This window comes from Lytechinus variegatus, chromosome 7 (assembly GCF_018143015.1).
Source record: "Lytechinus variegatus isolate NC3 chromosome 7, Lvar_3.0, whole genome shotgun sequence".
Taxonomy (NCBI): Eukaryota; Metazoa; Echinodermata; class Echinoidea; order Temnopleuroida; family Toxopneustidae; genus Lytechinus; species Lytechinus variegatus.
Window position 1 is genome coordinate 7,436,017 of NC_054746.1, and position 17,589 is coordinate 7,453,605.

At 34.9% G+C, this 17,589-nt stretch overlaps 1 protein-coding gene across 1 annotated transcript; it reads right to left on the bottom strand.

Annotated features, from left to right (window-relative positions):
- Positions 1-2,274: 2,274 nt before the first annotated feature.
- LOC121418334 (proteasome subunit alpha type-3-like) lies at positions 2,275-16,732 on the bottom strand. Its single transcript, XM_041612148.1, has 9 exons — positions 16,608-16,732; positions 12,999-13,205; positions 12,508-12,540; positions 11,850-11,918; positions 10,149-10,222; positions 6,477-6,546; positions 5,021-5,148; positions 3,945-4,077; positions 2,275-2,682 (listed from the first exon to the last, which is right to left on the bottom strand). The coding sequence occupies exons 1-9, from the start codon at positions 16,626-16,628 to the stop codon at positions 2,638-2,640; spliced, it is 780 nt and encodes a 259-aa protein (XP_041468082.1). The 5' UTR covers positions 16,629-16,732; the 3' UTR covers positions 2,275-2,637.
- Positions 16,733-17,589: the final 857 nt, after the last annotated feature.

A 17,589-nucleotide genomic window follows, 5' to 3' on the forward strand; every position in this document is an offset into this window, starting at 1 on the left:
GGCTTTAGCTCGAGCTACCATCACCGGTGCTCAGTGCATGCAAGGAATTACTCCTGCCAGGTACCCATTCACCTCACCTGGGTCGAGTGCAGCAGTGTGGATAAATTTCTTGCTGAAGGAAAACATGCCATGACTAGGATTTGAACCGACGACCCTCTGTTTCAAAGGCGAGAGTCAGAACCACTAGACCACGACGCACCCAAATACTTCTACACAAATTTCGAATTATAAACAAAAGCATTAATGTAAAAGCTCTCTTGTAATACACATGACTTCTATACATATTTCAAGTGATAGACAATAGGATACTGTACAATGATTTGCAGTAATTTATTTCAAATAATATTTTCAACACAGGTACATGAAAGTCATAGAAGTGTTTGTGTGGATATGGGACCTTATTTTTCAAAATCCCCATTATCAGTGAACATCCCATTTAAATGCAGGTTAATGCTGAAACATACATTAAGATGGAATGGCCGAGAAATCTGAATTAAAACTGTCATTCAAGGAGACTTACATCCAGGAAACTCTTCCACACACACTATGGGAACTTATAGGAAAGAAAACATCACATTTTCATCAAAATAACATTTATTGTTTGCTGCCCTCTATTCATTGGTAGATCAGGGGGGCATTTCATGAAAGGACTTGTCGGACGTTTTATCCGACAAGTCTCATTTTATCCGACAGTTACCATAGGAACAGTGCCTCTCAGCCAATCAAAATCATGGAAAGATGTCAGATCTGACAACTTGTTGGATGAAAATATTGATGAAACGCTCCCCTGTTTGTAACGTTCTTGAAAACAAGATCTGAATGGCCTATGATACAAACTCTTGTTTAGTCCAACAAATATCACTTTTCTTTTCAAGTGTAACCTTTTCCTGATAGTTCAATCAAAAGTTTGGTAATTTCACATGTTTGTTCAAAGGTTTAAGGACAAGCTAAGTATTGCAATTACTTAACATGTTCAGAAGCAGAAAAATAGAGAGATGATTTGAAAATGGGTCAATGAACAGAAAATGAACATTTTTAGAATGTGAAGTTAATATATAAATCCCTATAGTGGAGCCTTGCCCATCTGCATTTGGCGATCTGGCCAGAGTTTAATACAGTTAAGAAACCATTCTGAAGGAAATTGATGGTGGTTATTAAAGGACTACTTTTTGTAACATGTATTTATAGATTGTTATGAATAATCAGTAATACCTTTACTGTTTTTCTGAGATGGAAATATATGTTAAAAAATACAGAAAATCAAGGCTTTTAAGTATTTCTGATTCTGACATAGTAACTCTCTCTCACAGGAACTTGACACTGCAACTTTCTGCCGCAACACCAAGCTGGCAATTACCAATTACATTGAAAATATTTAATGCTTATCTTAGTTTTAGTTAATCAGTTGTAGTGTCTGGCCTTATGGATGACAGGAATTACTATATGGCCTTTTGTATTATTAAACTGGAGGTAAGAGGTGACCACCCTATTCCAATACTGTGTTCTTTTTAAATCTGATATCGTATATTATAATCTAATATTCATCACTCCAGTTTAATTGTTCAAGCATTTATTGTATGATATATATATGTTTTATTGGAATCAAATAAATTAATTTAATAGATGAATTGGATTGAATAATGGCCCAGCAGGAATTTGAACTGACAACCTCACATTCATAAATCCAATGCTCTAACCACTCGACCACATGACCCATGTTAAGTGAATTGGATGAGAAGAGGACCCTGAATGCATGACGGCCGGTCAGATAAACAAGGTCCATCTTCATGATTCTCTCTTCAAAAAGGTCTCTTAGGCCGTGCTGGTGTAAATTTCAATTTCAACACAACTTAAAATCAAAAGCAACTGTTAAGGTCATGCTTCTGATTGGATGAGCCAAGTAGTGCGTGGGTTTCCTGTGGTGATATCAATGCAAGGTTTGTGCAACAGGCCCCCGGTAGGTCCATTCATAAAATGAAGTGATTCATGAAAATTTTTTATAACCATCTCGTAATATCTCCATGGTATAACAGGTCCAGTAACACAAGGGAAGCAATTGATCATATGATTGATTTTTATGATTGAGGGTACATTGTGGCAAATGCAATCAATCATACAAATATTGTTCTTTGATGATTGCTAAGTTTTGTGTATTGCGCCCCTGGTGGGGTGTTTTCATAAAGCTGTTCATAAATTAAGAGCAACAACTTTAAGAACAACTGGTGAACCTTTCTTAAGCGCTAAATAATCACCAATGAATATTCAATGGTACATATCATTTACCACAAGAAAGGATCACCAGTCGTTCTTAAAGTCGCTCTTGACCTACGAAAAGCTTTATGAAACGGCCCAGGGCATGAATACTCATAACTTGGATGAATAGCAATTACATGTTTTTCATTTGAAAAAATATAGCATTTCTTCACAGCCATCTGCTAGATACTCATACATATGATATCTGTATGGAATAATATTCATGAAAGTCTTTGCTATATTTATACACTAGATTTCCCTTAGTGTTGGACAGTTTAACTGCTGAAAAACATTTTAATAAAACGAGGTACTCGACCATTAAAGTGACATTCTAATAGCTGTACAAAAATGGAAATATTCACAGGGAAAAAATTGTTGCTATGGTTACAAGTCATCCTCGTCAGAGCTTGATGGTTCTTCTAATGCCTCCTGTTGAACAAAAAGAAAAAAGAAACAAAACAAAAACAAGATGAGAAGAGTTAAATTGGAATCTAAAATTCATAGACATTGAAAATTCAGATTATTCAATTAAAAGAATACATGGGGCAATTGATACTGAGATATTCCCACGCAAAAACAAATCTAATTATTCTTCCATAATTTCAATGCAATGATAGCATTTAGTAAAGTTTATTTTTCCTGTTTTAAAATGGAATTTATTTTGAAAAATAGTTCTTTATCACTTAATATAAGTAGAGAATATTGTAATCTTTTTTCTGAATATCACTTTTTTTGTATTTTCCATGTGTACTTATAATTTTCAATAAACAATTTAAGAGACAATAATTATTAAAGTTTTAGACTTCATTCAAAGCACTTCATTGTGTAATGCAAACTGTTTTACATGTCCTAGAAGGTGAAACATGTCACATCCACATTCTTGTAATTGCTTGGGACAGTTTCGATGTTTGTGTTCATTTCATTTTCATTTCTTCATTTTTCTCTTATATCATCCATATCTCAGTTTTATTGAGGGGAGGGGCCATGGAATTTCCATGATTATAAAAAAACTTTGATATGACCGTTATTTTTTGATATTAGTATTCTTATATTATTTCAAACTATAGGTCCTGCTCGTACGTTAAATAGTAGGAAATACTTTAAACCCAATGGAGACATGCTAATTAATAATAAGCAACATTATATAGCGCTTAATAAAATGGTTCTAAGCGCTGCATACTATTACCCCGGCTTTAGCAGGGCTACCCTGATCGGGGGCATCGAGCATTCAAGGAATTTCTTCCTACCGGGTACCCATTTACTACACCTGGATCGAGAATGGCAAATGCAGATTAACGCCTTGCCAAAGGACGCTAGTGCTGTGGTCGGATTGGAACCCCGGACCTTGTGGTTCACAGTCCAGAGACTTATCCAAAGAGAGCCACAAACCTCTAATTAAGATAGAAACACAAATTATATTATTACCCCAGTGTGTATACATGTTTAAAAGAAGAAACGCCGTGGTGTAGCGGTTCTGACTCTCGCCTTGTAATCAGAGGGTCGTGTGTTCGAATCCCACCGGTAGGAAACAACCGTCATTGTGGTTGGTTTAGCAAGTTTGCGCCTAACAGGCTGCTTGGAATGCTATGAATCCAGTGACCGGGTAATGATAATTGTGAAGCGATTTGAACAGTCGTAGATTGATAAAGCGCTATATAAATGCCAATTATTAATAAAAAAAACTTGCTTACCTTGCCATACTTGATAGCTTCATCAGCGATCTTCTTTGGAACTAATTCATGACGACCATCCGTTACCTTACCAACCCAGCTAAGCTCTAATTCAAAAGCCTTATCCTTGATTTCGTCATGTACTATGTGAATACTGGAAAAAGAGAGAAGAATTATGAAAAATATTCATGAACTAAGCGTTTCTGTGCAGTGCAAGTAAAAGTGTAATCCATAAGAAAGTTTCTAAAATGAAATACAGGAAACTTTGCCCAAGTTGAATCTTTGAAACAGAAATCTTTTTGAATTGGGAGAAATTTGGAAAAAAAATTAACAGTGGAATATATCTTTTTTTGCATAATGTGGCAAAAAAAGCTTCAACCTGAGCGAATATTTAATTTATGGAAGTTTGACGCATGACAGTTTACCGGTACAATTTTCTTTATTCTACTACTGTTCAATTTTTCACTTTCATCATTGCAATTTTAACAAGATATCATTTCATTTAACATTTGAGAGGAAAGATAAGAATCTAGTCTTCACTGTCAACAGATAACCATTTATGCAACTTTTCTTAAAGTTTCTGTTACAGGGTGGCAGCAGAGCTCAATTGGTTATAGCGCCTGTTTCAGATAAGATTGAATGATCTCAACAACAGGTCCCGCTCAGACCAAAAGAAGTCTACCAAAAAAAAGATGACATTGCTCTCAGTGACAGCATGCCTCAACATTCTTTTCAGTGTAAATGCAGTTGGAAAACACTCAGTCCATCGAAATGCACGTAAATGCTAGTCCTGTGCAAAGGAGACCAGCAACTCGCAATCGAAAAGGACACTCATGCTGGTCCTGTGCAAAGGAGAACCACAGCCGTGTAAAAACTAATAGAATATTCATCACACAGTAGGGTGTTAAGCCGATGCATTGCACCTGCCGGTTCACGGCAAAAACTCAACAGTACGAAAGTACATGTACTCCAAATAAGGTGGTTGTACAATAAAATGGAAGAAGGAAGAAGTTTTTAAAACTCGTTCACCAATCGTTATTTTCAAGAATGGTTCTACCAAAATGATGAATATATTTTTTTATAAAACTCATACTTACATCTTGGCGACCTCTTTGAGGGCTTCTTCACACGTGAGGTCCTTGAGCTGTTTATCTCCCGTCAGAAGTTTCTCAATCTCCGTCTTTGCACCTTGCTTTGCTTTTCCTATCGCACATCCATAGTATCCCTAACGGAGACAACCACGGTAAAAAAAAATATTTATAAAGCTGTTTGAGATCCATGCCACTAGCTTGGGTGGTTACAATGAAAAATGTTATCAAGTAATCCAATATCAAACAAGTCTTCGAAAATAGAAATGACAGAGAGAAATTTGTTTTGCTACTGTTACAAATTACAAGCCAGTAACCGAGCAAGGCAATGTCGAGACCACAACAATGCCAACAATGCCATGAGACAATGCCATGAGACACGTTATATAATGTCAAATAAATTCAAAGTCATGGCATTAGTCATGTTACGACTCGTCTGTTTTACACTAAACATCCAAAGAATTTTATTGGACTATGTTTCTGGCTGTCTTGCGATAAGGACAATGCCTCCAACATTCTTTGATGGCTTCTATACCATCAGGCAATGGGTGGTATAGTAAATACAAAAATATAGGTTAACCCTAGTCTAAACTAGAATTTTGGACCATACTTCTAGGAATGCTTGTTTTAATAAAAAATTTTCCCATGTTAAAAACAAAGATAATGTACCAATTACAAAATTAAAAATTATTGTATTTTTATGTTTTCCTGTTCTTTTAATTTCACACGATAATTTTTGACAATTTTTTGCTTCATGATTAGAATGAGTTGACACTCCATAAAAAAAGTTTACCCAGGCTTAGCTAAACCACAGCTAATAGAATACAACCCACTGACTTTGTACACATAATTTTGCAGTGCTTTGTTATGCCATGTCTGAATGAGCCAATGAAAGAGAAAGAGAGAACTGGGGCCTGTCTTACAAAGAGTTGTGATAGATCCGATCAATCAGAACTATGGAAAATTAGCAACGTCAACATCTAAAATACACATTTGTTCAAAATATTTTCTAGTTTTAAATGATGTAAATTCATGTAGTCACTGTTTTCTTGACGATTCAGTATGCTTCTCTTTATTTTCAAAGGACACTGAGCAAATTTCCTAAAGAGAAAATTATGACATTGATGGATTTCCATATACTTGATGAGATTGATCTTATCAATTGTATCTCTTTGTAATCGGGGCCCAGGGCCCCGTCTTACAAAGAGTTACAACTGATCCAATCAACTGCAACTCTATGGAAATCCATCAGCATCATATAATTTTTTTCTATAGGAAAATTGCACAATGTCCTTTGTAAACAAAGAAAAGCACAGTGAACTATCAAGAAAACAATAAATGCATGAATATACATCATAGTTAGAAATATTTTGAACAAACATTAATAATACATGTTGATGTTGCTGAACGTCCAGAGTTGTGATTGATTGTAACTCTTTGTAATTGAGGGCCCAGAGATACATACCCATGAGACTCCTGATGGATCTATCATAAATAGGTTGGGTGTGTCTTTCTCATAGGATCCTAATAAAACACTGATGACAGATAACAAAGAGAAGAGATAACCATATAATCAATATTATCAATACATGATTATGTTTATGATAATAATAATAATAATAACAACACTAACAATCATTATCATTAACTGTATCAGACATCTGAGCAGGGCAACTTTAATACATAATTGCCTGCTTAAGACTTGGATCAAGTTGTTGGTCAATAAGTTTCCATATGTTTAACCACAGACAAATTTATTGCTCGCTCAGGAAAGTCTATGAGAAAATGCGTGGAAATGTAGTGGGCAATAAGGCAGAGCTAACATCCAGGTATTCTATGAATTTTTGTACGTGCTCTTGCACCGTGCAGTGCTGTACGTCAAGTTGAGACAATGCGCTGGATACTGCATCCCCAGGCCAGGGACGCGTCATGTCAATTACCTCACAATGGTAAAGTTCAGAGGCCTGGTCTGATCTATGTAGATTCCCATTCTTAAACTGTACAATATCTAGATTTTCACGATTTTTGATCTAGATGTCTGATTTGGTTAATAATAGCAATGATTTTCCTGGGGGTGAAAGGACATTTATCGCCCTCACTAAACTGATATCACCCTCGTCTACGACTCGGGCAACATAAATAGAGTTTATGCGATATGTGTTGTATCTCCCCGAGGCCAGTCAATATTGCTTTAATATTTAGGTGGTGCTAAATTCAAGAAGTACTATAGTGTGCACAATACATAGATATTTATATAATATTGACTAGCCTTGAGGGGAACATCAAATATATTGCCAGCAAATGAATCATATTGGCCCGAGTCTTTAGACGAGGGCAATATGGGTCATTTAAGGGCAATATATTTGATGTTCCCGAAAGAAGAGCTAGTCAATATTTTTATTATCATCCAAATCAGATATCTAGAGCAAAAATCATAATAATGGGGATATTTCTTTTAAAAATAGAGTTCTATTGTGTCATGTTAATATCGGTCTAGGCTCTGCACTTTACCATTATGACGTACTTGCAAGCGCTCGGATCCAGCGTTGTCTTTATTATGACGTATATTGTTGGTGCGCAGATCCTTATGAAGCGTATCTCTTTATACGCATCCTAAAATGCCCGGATGTGAGACCAGGGAAAATACAAAGGTATATTTTGTGTCGTCTCTGCATGCAAAGTAAATACGCGCATTGAGACCGAGGGAAATACAAACAATATACCTACCCTTCCCGATATTCAGAAAATGTAGGGCAATACGGTTTTGTAAATGACCAGCTCAGATGTCTGATACGGGTGATAATAATTAATAATCAATAATAATATAATTTACAATGATAACCGCAATCAGTCATTCAAGAAAAATAAAGAAATAGATTAATGAGGGAAAGCCATGTTCTAGGTAAGATCTGAAGCCGACAATACTGGAAGCATTCAGAGTTTTTACAAAATGTACTGATAATACAAAAAAGACTGAAACACCTTAAATGTTCACTGGTTAACCTTTGATCTGGAATCAGTTAAATGTCAATGATTTTTTTAAAATAATTGTTTCCGCATGTATCTAACTCGTTCTGCACCTATTTATGAGAATCAAATATATTCAATCTTTCTATCACTGATTAAAAATATATTTAAAAGATTGATTTAAACAGAAATATTAGGAATCTACAATTTGTGCCCACATTGACTTCAAAATATACCTGAATTATGAAATGTTATGAATTAAATTATTGAATTATCATTCTAACTTTTCCAACTGCCTTCATATCAAATTTCATTATTTGAATTCACCTGTGGGCACTGCTCCAAAATTTTAAGCTCCCAATTGATATTTGTAATACAATTAACCCATGTTCCTTGAGACAGGGCTGTTAACAGTTTAAAGAAACTTTCTCAAGCCTGAAATGAATCGATAAGACTATGGATTGATAAACAAAGAGAGTACACTGCATAAATGAGACAATAAGGTGTACTGGTTTAAATTCAACTGCCCGTTTCATTACTGCGGTAACTGTGCCATTATGGTAACTACCATGGTAATAGGGCTCAGCAGCCAATCAAATTCAAGGTTACCATGGTAGTTGCCATAATGGCAAAGTAAGGACAGTCAGACCAGCCAACCTCTGGGAATGAAAAAATGTATTCTGTGATAAAAAAAAAAACTGTATTTTTCCACAAAAAATATATTTTCTAATAAAATGTGTGGCGCACGCGCTCTTCGCAGCGCTCAAGCTGCATGCAAGCTAAAATGCGCATTGCTCTTGCAGATGAAAAAAGAAACATTGAAGTAAGTGCATATCTCACCCTGGTTTTAACAAAATGATTGAAAAAAAAAAAGTTGATTGAAAAAAAACAAGTTACCTGAAATTACATTGATCTAATAACCATATTTGAGTAAGTTTTATGAAATAGAGACATATAGAGATGAATTTTCTAAATAAACTACGATTTTGTAAAAAATTTTTTTTTTACAAAATCGTATTTTAAAAATAAACAAGTGGAATGCCTCTGGCCGTCTCACCTGCATCACGCGATACAACATAGCAGCAGTGCTGACTTTGAAAACTACTATAACTCGCACAAGATGTTCATTGATACTTGGTTACTCTTATTTCCATGTTTTATGAACTAGACCAATACACTTTAAAGAGATAGGATGGTAATTCAACAAATACCCCCAATGTGGCCAAACTTCATTGACCTCACATGACCTTTGAACTTGATCATGTGACATAAAACTCTAATAGGATGTTCAGTAATACTTGATTAACCTTATGGCCAAGTTTCATGTACTAGGTCCATATACTTTCTAAGTTATGATGTCATTTAAAAAACTTAACCTTAGGTTAAGATTTGATGTTGACGCCGCCGCCGCCGCCGTAGCGGCGCCTATAGTCTCACTCTGCTATGCTGGTGAGACAAAATCGAACTGTCGTATTTTGGTTGCAAAAATTTACTAAATACATCAAAAACGTACTGGTTGGCAGGTCTGAACAGTTGTAGCTCTTTATGAAATGGGTCCAGGTCTCTGCGAGCAGTTTGTCTACTTTTCAGATACTCTTTCCCACATGAGCTAAAACCCATTTGGCCAATTATTGATTTGTTATAGTTGCTGGTTGGTCTACACAAACCTTGGTCTGACACCCACATAGTCTGTCATTTAGTCTAATACGCTCAGATGGTCTAAATCCCACTTTTTCATATAATTACTTTTCACTTTAACAAATTAGACATTTGGTCAATAAACAAATTAATCTACCCAGGGGCGGATCCAGGATTTTTCCGAAGGGGGGCACATTTTCCCATTGTAAATTAGACAAGCAAAAAAAAAGAACAAAAAGAAAAAAGGGTTTTCATCTAAAAGAGATGGTCATTTCGTCCACAGAAAATTTGACAAGGTCCTCACTTTCAAAAGGAAGGGGGGGGGGCACACTTGGGTAAAAAAAAAACTGAGTGGTGTCAGATCGAGCAGATATTAGATTTTTAATGGGTATAGCCTAACTAGAATATATACAATAATAAATGAACCTGTTGTAGACGAATTAGGATTGGACCATGTGGGAGGGGACCAAATGACAATTAGACCAAGTGGGTGTAGACCAAGTGGCAATTTATTGTGTATGTAATGTCTTACCTGCTTCCAAACGGTCTGATTGCACTGTAGAGGGTATAGGCATGTGCATACATGGCAACTCGATCTGTCAAGTGCTGTGAAAAACAATCAAAGTCATTACTTTTTTTTCTCACATTTGCAGTTATATGCACGGATATACATGATTACACTCACAATGTAAAGGGATGGTCCAGGCTAAAAGTATCTATAGTTTGATAAATAGAGTAGAATTCACTGAGCAAAATGCTGAAAATTTCATCAAAATCGGATAACAAATAACAAAGTTATTGAGTTTTAAAGTTTAGTAATATTATGTGAAAACAGTCGTCATGAATATTCATTAGGTCAATTTAGGTGGGTTGATGGTGTCACATCTCCACTTGTTCTTTTGTATTTTATTATATGAAATTAGGTTTATTCAAATTTTTTCCTCCAAGAACTAGAAATATTGGATTGACAACTGATTTAGTGCATTAGATATTTATTGCTGCATCTTATTTCATTATAAGGGAGACATATTATTCACACAAGTATGAAATAATGAAAGAAATATGACTTTACATAATAACATATAATAAGAAAACGGAAAGTGGAGATGTGACATCATCAGCCAACCTAATGAATATTCATGATGACTGTTTTCACAAAATGTTGCTAAACTTTAAACTTATTTGTTATTATTTGTTATCCGATTTTGATGAAATTTTCGGCATTTTGCTCGGTGAATTCTACTCTATGTATTAGGATATAAATATTTTCAGCCTGGACCGTCCCTTTAATCACAAGCATCACATCATCTTCCATGAATAATACTAACATAACCTACTGCAAGGAAATCTTTATTGATAACTCCAATAACATCTGAAATTATCAGTTTATGTGTATCCAAATGGCAAAGTTAAAATCTTTTGAAAGCATCTCTTTGAACACATGCAATCCAGTTAATCCATTTAAAATAATCTCATTGTTATCACAACTCATTGCTTGATCAACAAGAAAAGTAATGACACAAGAAAAGATATTGTCAAGATATAAATACCTCAAGAAAATGTGTTATTTAAAATTGCCAAAAATGTTGATACTTTGACAGATCTCCAGTTCAAGGGCATGAAGTATTTTACATGACAAGGTGGGCATTTCATAAAGCTGTTATGAGAGACAGCTTCATGAGAGACCCACCTGAATTGAAGCAAGAGCATGATATGGGTAACTCATATTTGCTGAGGCCCAGTCAAGGGACTTTGAACCACCGCAGCGCTCACATCCTTTGGCAAGATCTATCTACATTTGCCACTCTTCACTCAGGAGAAGGAAATAGGTACCAGGCAGGAAGGAATTCCTTGAATGCTTGATGCCCCCGATCAAGGTAGCCGTGCCAAAGCCATGGTAATAGTATGCAGTGCTTAGAAACATTTGTATTAAGCACTATGTAAATGTTGCATATTATTATCATATACATTGCATTATTGTTGTTGGCGTTATCATCATCATCATCATCATCATCATTATCATCATTATTCTTAATGATGATTATTTTATTGGATTTATTATTATTATCATTGTTATTATTATCATTACAATTATTATCATCATCATCATTATTATCATTATTACTATTATTACTGTTGTCATCATCGCCATTGTTATTATTATTATTATCACTACAATTTTCATCATTATCATTGTTACTATCATAATAATTTTTAATCAATTTCAACTTACTTTAACAGGAATGGGAGTGCCATAGGATGCTCTGTAATCTGATGCCTCGTCTCTTGCAATCTCAACAACCTGGAAAAAAAAAGAAAAGAAACACAGATATCATTGTGTGGACTGCTCATTGAAATTCTTCTGGGAAATATTTAATGAAGCATCTTGTTAGCAGTTTTCACTGACTAAGTTGCTCTCAGCCAATCAGATGCAAGGATTTCAGTAGCTTATAACAGTTGTCAGTGAAAAATCACCATTTGTTTCATTGAATGCTCCCAGAATCTTGTAGTTCAAAAGAAATAATCAAAAGAATAATCATAATTTTATCAGGTGATTCTAAAAACACAGTGGAAGCATTTCCAACTTTACAGTTTATAAAAAGTATCAAACTTGATTTTAAAATTCACTTATTCAATTTCTAAATATTACTTTTATTCTTGCATATTTTATTGTTTTTTTATGCCTGAATGTGATACAGAATTTTCAATATCACTAACTTTGTAGGAGTAATTAATAGCTTACTATGTGAAATTAGCAACGTTTTGTTTCAAAACTTACAGCTTATGCAAATTTTGTGCAAGGAGAGGGTCAAACTGATGTACACCAATAGTTAAGTAACTTGTTCAGTAAACCAATAAGTTTATTTAACGAGTAGCAGCAATTTACTAACCTGCCTTGCATCAGCAATGAGACCAGCAACAGCCTGTCAAATTAAGGAAAGAGGAGACATATAATCATAATTTTTCAAGGTTGATTTAAAATCTATAACCCCCCACCCTTTCAATTATGATAAGTAGTGAATTCCAATTTCAAGGGCGTAGGCCATAGCATACATATTCTATATAAATAATAGCTCAGATGGAATCTATGGCTGGCAGCAAAAGGCAATTCTTGCTAAAAAAAAATGTCAAAAATAACAAATTTCAAATTACCCATTGAAAATAGTGACTGCATTCAATAAAAAATGTCATTAGAATGGGAAGATGTTGGAAAAACAGCCCCCATTCAGAAATACTATTTTCCTCTTGATCAGTGGTGGTAGTTTCGTTTGCTTAGTTGTATTTTCTTGCCTCAAATATAAAAAGAATCGATTATACAAAAGCCTCAGATTTAAATAAAGCTTGATTTATCTGTATTTAACAAAGGCCAGATGTAGCTTACCATTCCAACATGCCTGTCGACTGTAAATATTCTCTTGTTGGAGCCCTGCTCATAAAGTTTTGATGTGACTAACTTTTCGACGCCAAAGACAACACCATCTTTGCATCGCAGACCTACTGCCGTGCCGCTGTTCTCCACAGCTTTGATGGCATACTCCACCTGGAACACCCTCCCATCTGGAGAGAACTGTGAGGCTGATAAATCATACTGAGGATAAAAGAGAGAAAATACAGAGAAAATAATATTTGAAAACTAAAATTATAATTTAACGCAGGATCAGCTCAGCTTGTTGAATTCATGAATGAGAAACCAAAGAATAGTAAGAATCCATGACATGAATTAGATCTAGATCTATATCTTTAACATTCAACTGATACACGCATGCAAATTAAATTCCAAAAATCAAAGTACTAGTCCAGTAGACGGTCACATAGGGCATGTATAAGACCTGGAAAAGTTTTTAAGTACAAGGTTTTTTTGTTGATCCGTGTTCTAGATGGGTATTGAAGTAAATTCAGCTTGGTTGCCACCTTGGCAACCTTGAGCATTTTTTTTAATTAGCCTTATTAGCATAATCATCTAATTAGCATATGAATGATATGTCATATGCTACTTCTCTTAAAGCAGAAAGACTAAAAACATAAATATCATTTTTCTAAGAGGTCCTGTGACGATGAATCCATGAATAACAATGTTATAAATATTGAAGTTATGCAATTATCGTAATCAGCCTAATTAGCATAATGAGCTAATTAGCATAAGTGTATTACACTCTATATATGTATTTGTGGATGTCTATCCAGAAAATGCCCAATACGTAGATAATGCAACCCTATTTGGTTTTCTATAGCGAGGAATTAATTTCTGACATTATTTTTCAATTTTAACCAATGTAATCGTTGTAATTAGCATAATTAGCATAATGCACTAATTAACATATTTGTGTGTAATATATTTCTTTGTCATTTCATAATGATAATGCTCGAAAAAAATGAATACAGCTATCCCTGTCATGGGAATCATTTTTTGTATTCACCAAAGCGCTCAAAAACTTGAATTTTTGGCATATTTTTGTGAACGCCCTCTATTGGTGGAAAGTAATATGGCAAGAAAATTTTCATTTTTCAATCTCTAGTTTTGATTCAGAAAAAATGATTTAAAGAATCAAATTTACATAAGAGCCAAATTATATGATGAATAGCTGTAAATGACAGTGTAAGAAAATCAAGCATTTGTCCCACAGAGAAAGAGAAAATAAGCCGAAATTGACACCCTTATTTTGCCACGCATAAAGATGTAATGAGAACAAGGTTGTAACCTTGTTCATTGAATGAGTGCTGTATGTAAACTTTTGGCCCTAACTGTATACATGTATGTCAAAATATTAGAAAATATCATCATGGAGTCCTCAAGGCTAGTAAGAATAGATCTACATGTGTCTAATTTTAAGAATTTATCATAAAAGATTGCAGAAAATTGTAGAAATCTGGAGGTAAAAAAATTGGTGAGTTAAAAATCTTGTCATTAAAAGTATAACAAAGTTAGTAGTACCGTAAGTAACGGAGTATAAACCGCACCCCAAACTATGGACTAAAAAAAAAAATCCTTCTCACATTTACATGCATATTTGAGGTACGAAGAAACAAGAACTAAGTTAAATATTTCAAAGTATCCAAAAGAGATTACCGGTATGCGGAAATCTGCTGTTCTTGATCAATTCATCTACAATGTTAGCAAGAAAGAAAGGTCCCGAAAATATTGGCCACTTACACACTCACCTCACAGTCACAGTGTACACACACACAGCACTGCCGTTCTTGTACATTGCAAACTACGATACAGTACCAGTATACATCTTATAAAATTATGATCTGTGTCTTTGACGGCATAGGAGGAAGAAACATTCACATTTCTTGCATCACTACCTCACAATCACTTTCAGAATTTGTCTAGCATTCGATGTCTTACCACAAATTTTAGATAGGGGATTACAGGAAGGTTCAAGAAAAAAAGAAATTTTCATTTTTTCCAGCTGTTTTTTATGGCTTTGTGGCGTCTCTCTCGTGCGTGGTGTACATGATATCTTATGAAAGGCAAGCGGTATGGGAAAGAGAAAATAAGCTGGGAGGGGTTCAAATGAATAGCGCCAGCTTAAGACGCACTATAACCACAATACAACGCAAGCTCTCAGCGCACTCAACTCTCACTCAGCTGTGACAAAAACAAAATATTACCAAGTATGCTGAGTAAGTATCTCTTTGAACTTAGACAGGGAATTTTGCTGCTTTGAATCGAGAATGAAGTCAAAATTAGTGTCATGAAGGTGGGTGCGTTTTATGGACAATATTTGATTAAGATCGTAATAATCGCTTCCCATTACCCGCGGTTCATACCCCTCTAAACAACATTGCCCTGACAGAGATGCCAAGTTCAAAGACCAGCTATGCGTGAGATTTCCTGTGAATCTGAGTGAGATCACAGACATTGTGTACAATGTATATGGGGATAGGCTGTAATAGTTGCGTGAGACAGAGATTTGATGGAATGAACAAGAGTCCAAAATGCTTGAGTCTCACGCATAATGCGTGAGACTTGGTAGCTCTGACTCGATGTGTTGTGAACTGGCAGACGTCTTACATGTACGGAAGGGGTTACGACGGGCTGGCTCAGACCCGTCACCGTGTATAAACCTGCCGAGAAAAAGGTGCGGTTAACAGACCGTTACTTACAGTATTTGAATGCATGCTAAGTAGAGAAAAGCCCAATAGTAAATTATAAAAAAAAGGTTCAGTATGGCAAGTTTACCAAAGTCTGCGCATACGAGTATCTACGCGATTCTAGTAAAACTAAAAGAAGATCGCTACGACCACCAACTTTACACATGCAATACGGTACATAGAAAGATATTCATTAAAAAAATCTGACTCAAAATGGTGGAAAAATAATGAATTTGGGGCATTTAATGTGAAGTCCTCAAAATGCAGCCTTTTTCATCAAAACCCCTGATCGCATGCAAAGTGAATGGGTGTGCAGACATGGGGCACCGGTACCATTTTTTGGTTCAATCTGAAAATGACTGCCCGAGGTTTTTTCCAAGAAAATCGTATATTTCTTTAAAATCTTTATATTTGGTACACATATAAGGAACATTATCAACTGAAAGATTTTGGGAAATAAAATGAAATTCATGTTAAATCTTAACTCAAATCGTTAGGTGCGCAGACTTGTCCATTGAATGAGTGGGACCACCATAAATTTTTTTATTGCACTGGTTGCATCTCTTTTCATCATGTTCGTTGAGAAATTTATCAGTGAATTTTATTGTGAGAATATAATTTATGACTATGTCTGTGACTAAATACCAAAGTGAGAGAGTCATGAATCATGCGAGGTTTGTATACTTATACTAACCTCGCACTAGCCATTGGTGACAAAAACAATGGCCGGTTGCCGTCCCTGATATCCTACGAGAAAATAAATAGGTGGGGCCGAAATAAGGAGACCCTGAATAAGTCGTGCACTAGTTCAAGGTAAATTTATACTATTTTTGTTCATTCTGTGTGATGAAAACATTAATTCACTCTTAAAATCATATGTAGATCGACTCACCCCTGCTCCTATCGAGCTCATAGTGATGTTAGTGTTACAAAATCTGGGTAAAACGACGTCAGTTTTGTTCGCAGAATCGTCCTTTCGTCAGAAAATGCTAGTCACGTTACAACAGAACGACAGAGGGCGCAAGACCAGGCGAGAAACCGCGAGATACGATCTTACGTATACGTAAGCTCCCGAAGGGAGCGGCGAGAAACCGCGAGATATTGGCGACTTCTTTGCTCGAATGCATTTTTCTGTCTGACTGACATGCAAAAAAATGTTACGTAACTTCGGAACCGCGTCCCAGAGACTTGAAAAACAGTCATGCAAGTATGAAAAACATGCACTGGCATTATCAATAAATTATTATTATTTACAAGTTGTAGAAAACTCGACAAACTTATTAATAAATAATGGAAACCAAAAATCATTGTTTATAAAAAAATTGAATCGAAATTATTTATAAATAAAGAAGTATGCAATGTCATTAAGATATCATTAATTACAAATATTGGAAAAATGAATTGCAATTATTTATAAATAATGAAGTATGCAGTGTCATTCTTTATGAAAATCAAAAAATCATTATTCATAAATAATGAAAATCAATTAATCATTATTTATAAATAATGAAAAACAAATAACCATTGCTTGTAAATTATGGAATATGTCGAACTATTTATTATTTACAAATAACGAAGTAAGACTTGGAATAGAAAATTAGAAATGTCATTTTATATAACAGTAATTTTTTACAAATAAAATGTAAATTACATTTAAATAATTGTTATTATTAGATAAATAATGATTATATAACAAATAAATGTTCTATATAATATTGGTACAACGGCGCCTCATCATATGCAAGACTTGAATGATAGTCATGAGGTACGTGTCTCGGGGCAATATTTTGCGCTACAGATTTACAATGAAAAAAATAGGGGGGCTATAGGTTTAGGCAAAATTCACTTTGTATTTTCATGAAATTTCCCCGAAA

What these genes read in the sequence shown, in the direction of transcription:
- LOC121418334 (XM_041612148.1), bottom strand. Translation starts at nt 16,628, where the DNA reads ATGAGCTCGATAGGAGCAGGG. An exon ending in TCGACAGGCATGTTGGAATG is followed by an intron (nt 12,541 to 12,998) that starts GTAAGCTACATC and finishes TTAATTTGACAG; the next exon opens with GCTGTTGCTGGTCTCATTGC. An exon ending in TCATTGCTGATGCAAGGCAG is followed by an intron (nt 11,919 to 12,507) that starts GTTAGTAAATTG and finishes TTTTTTTTCCAG; the next exon opens with GTTGTTGAGATTGCAAGAGA.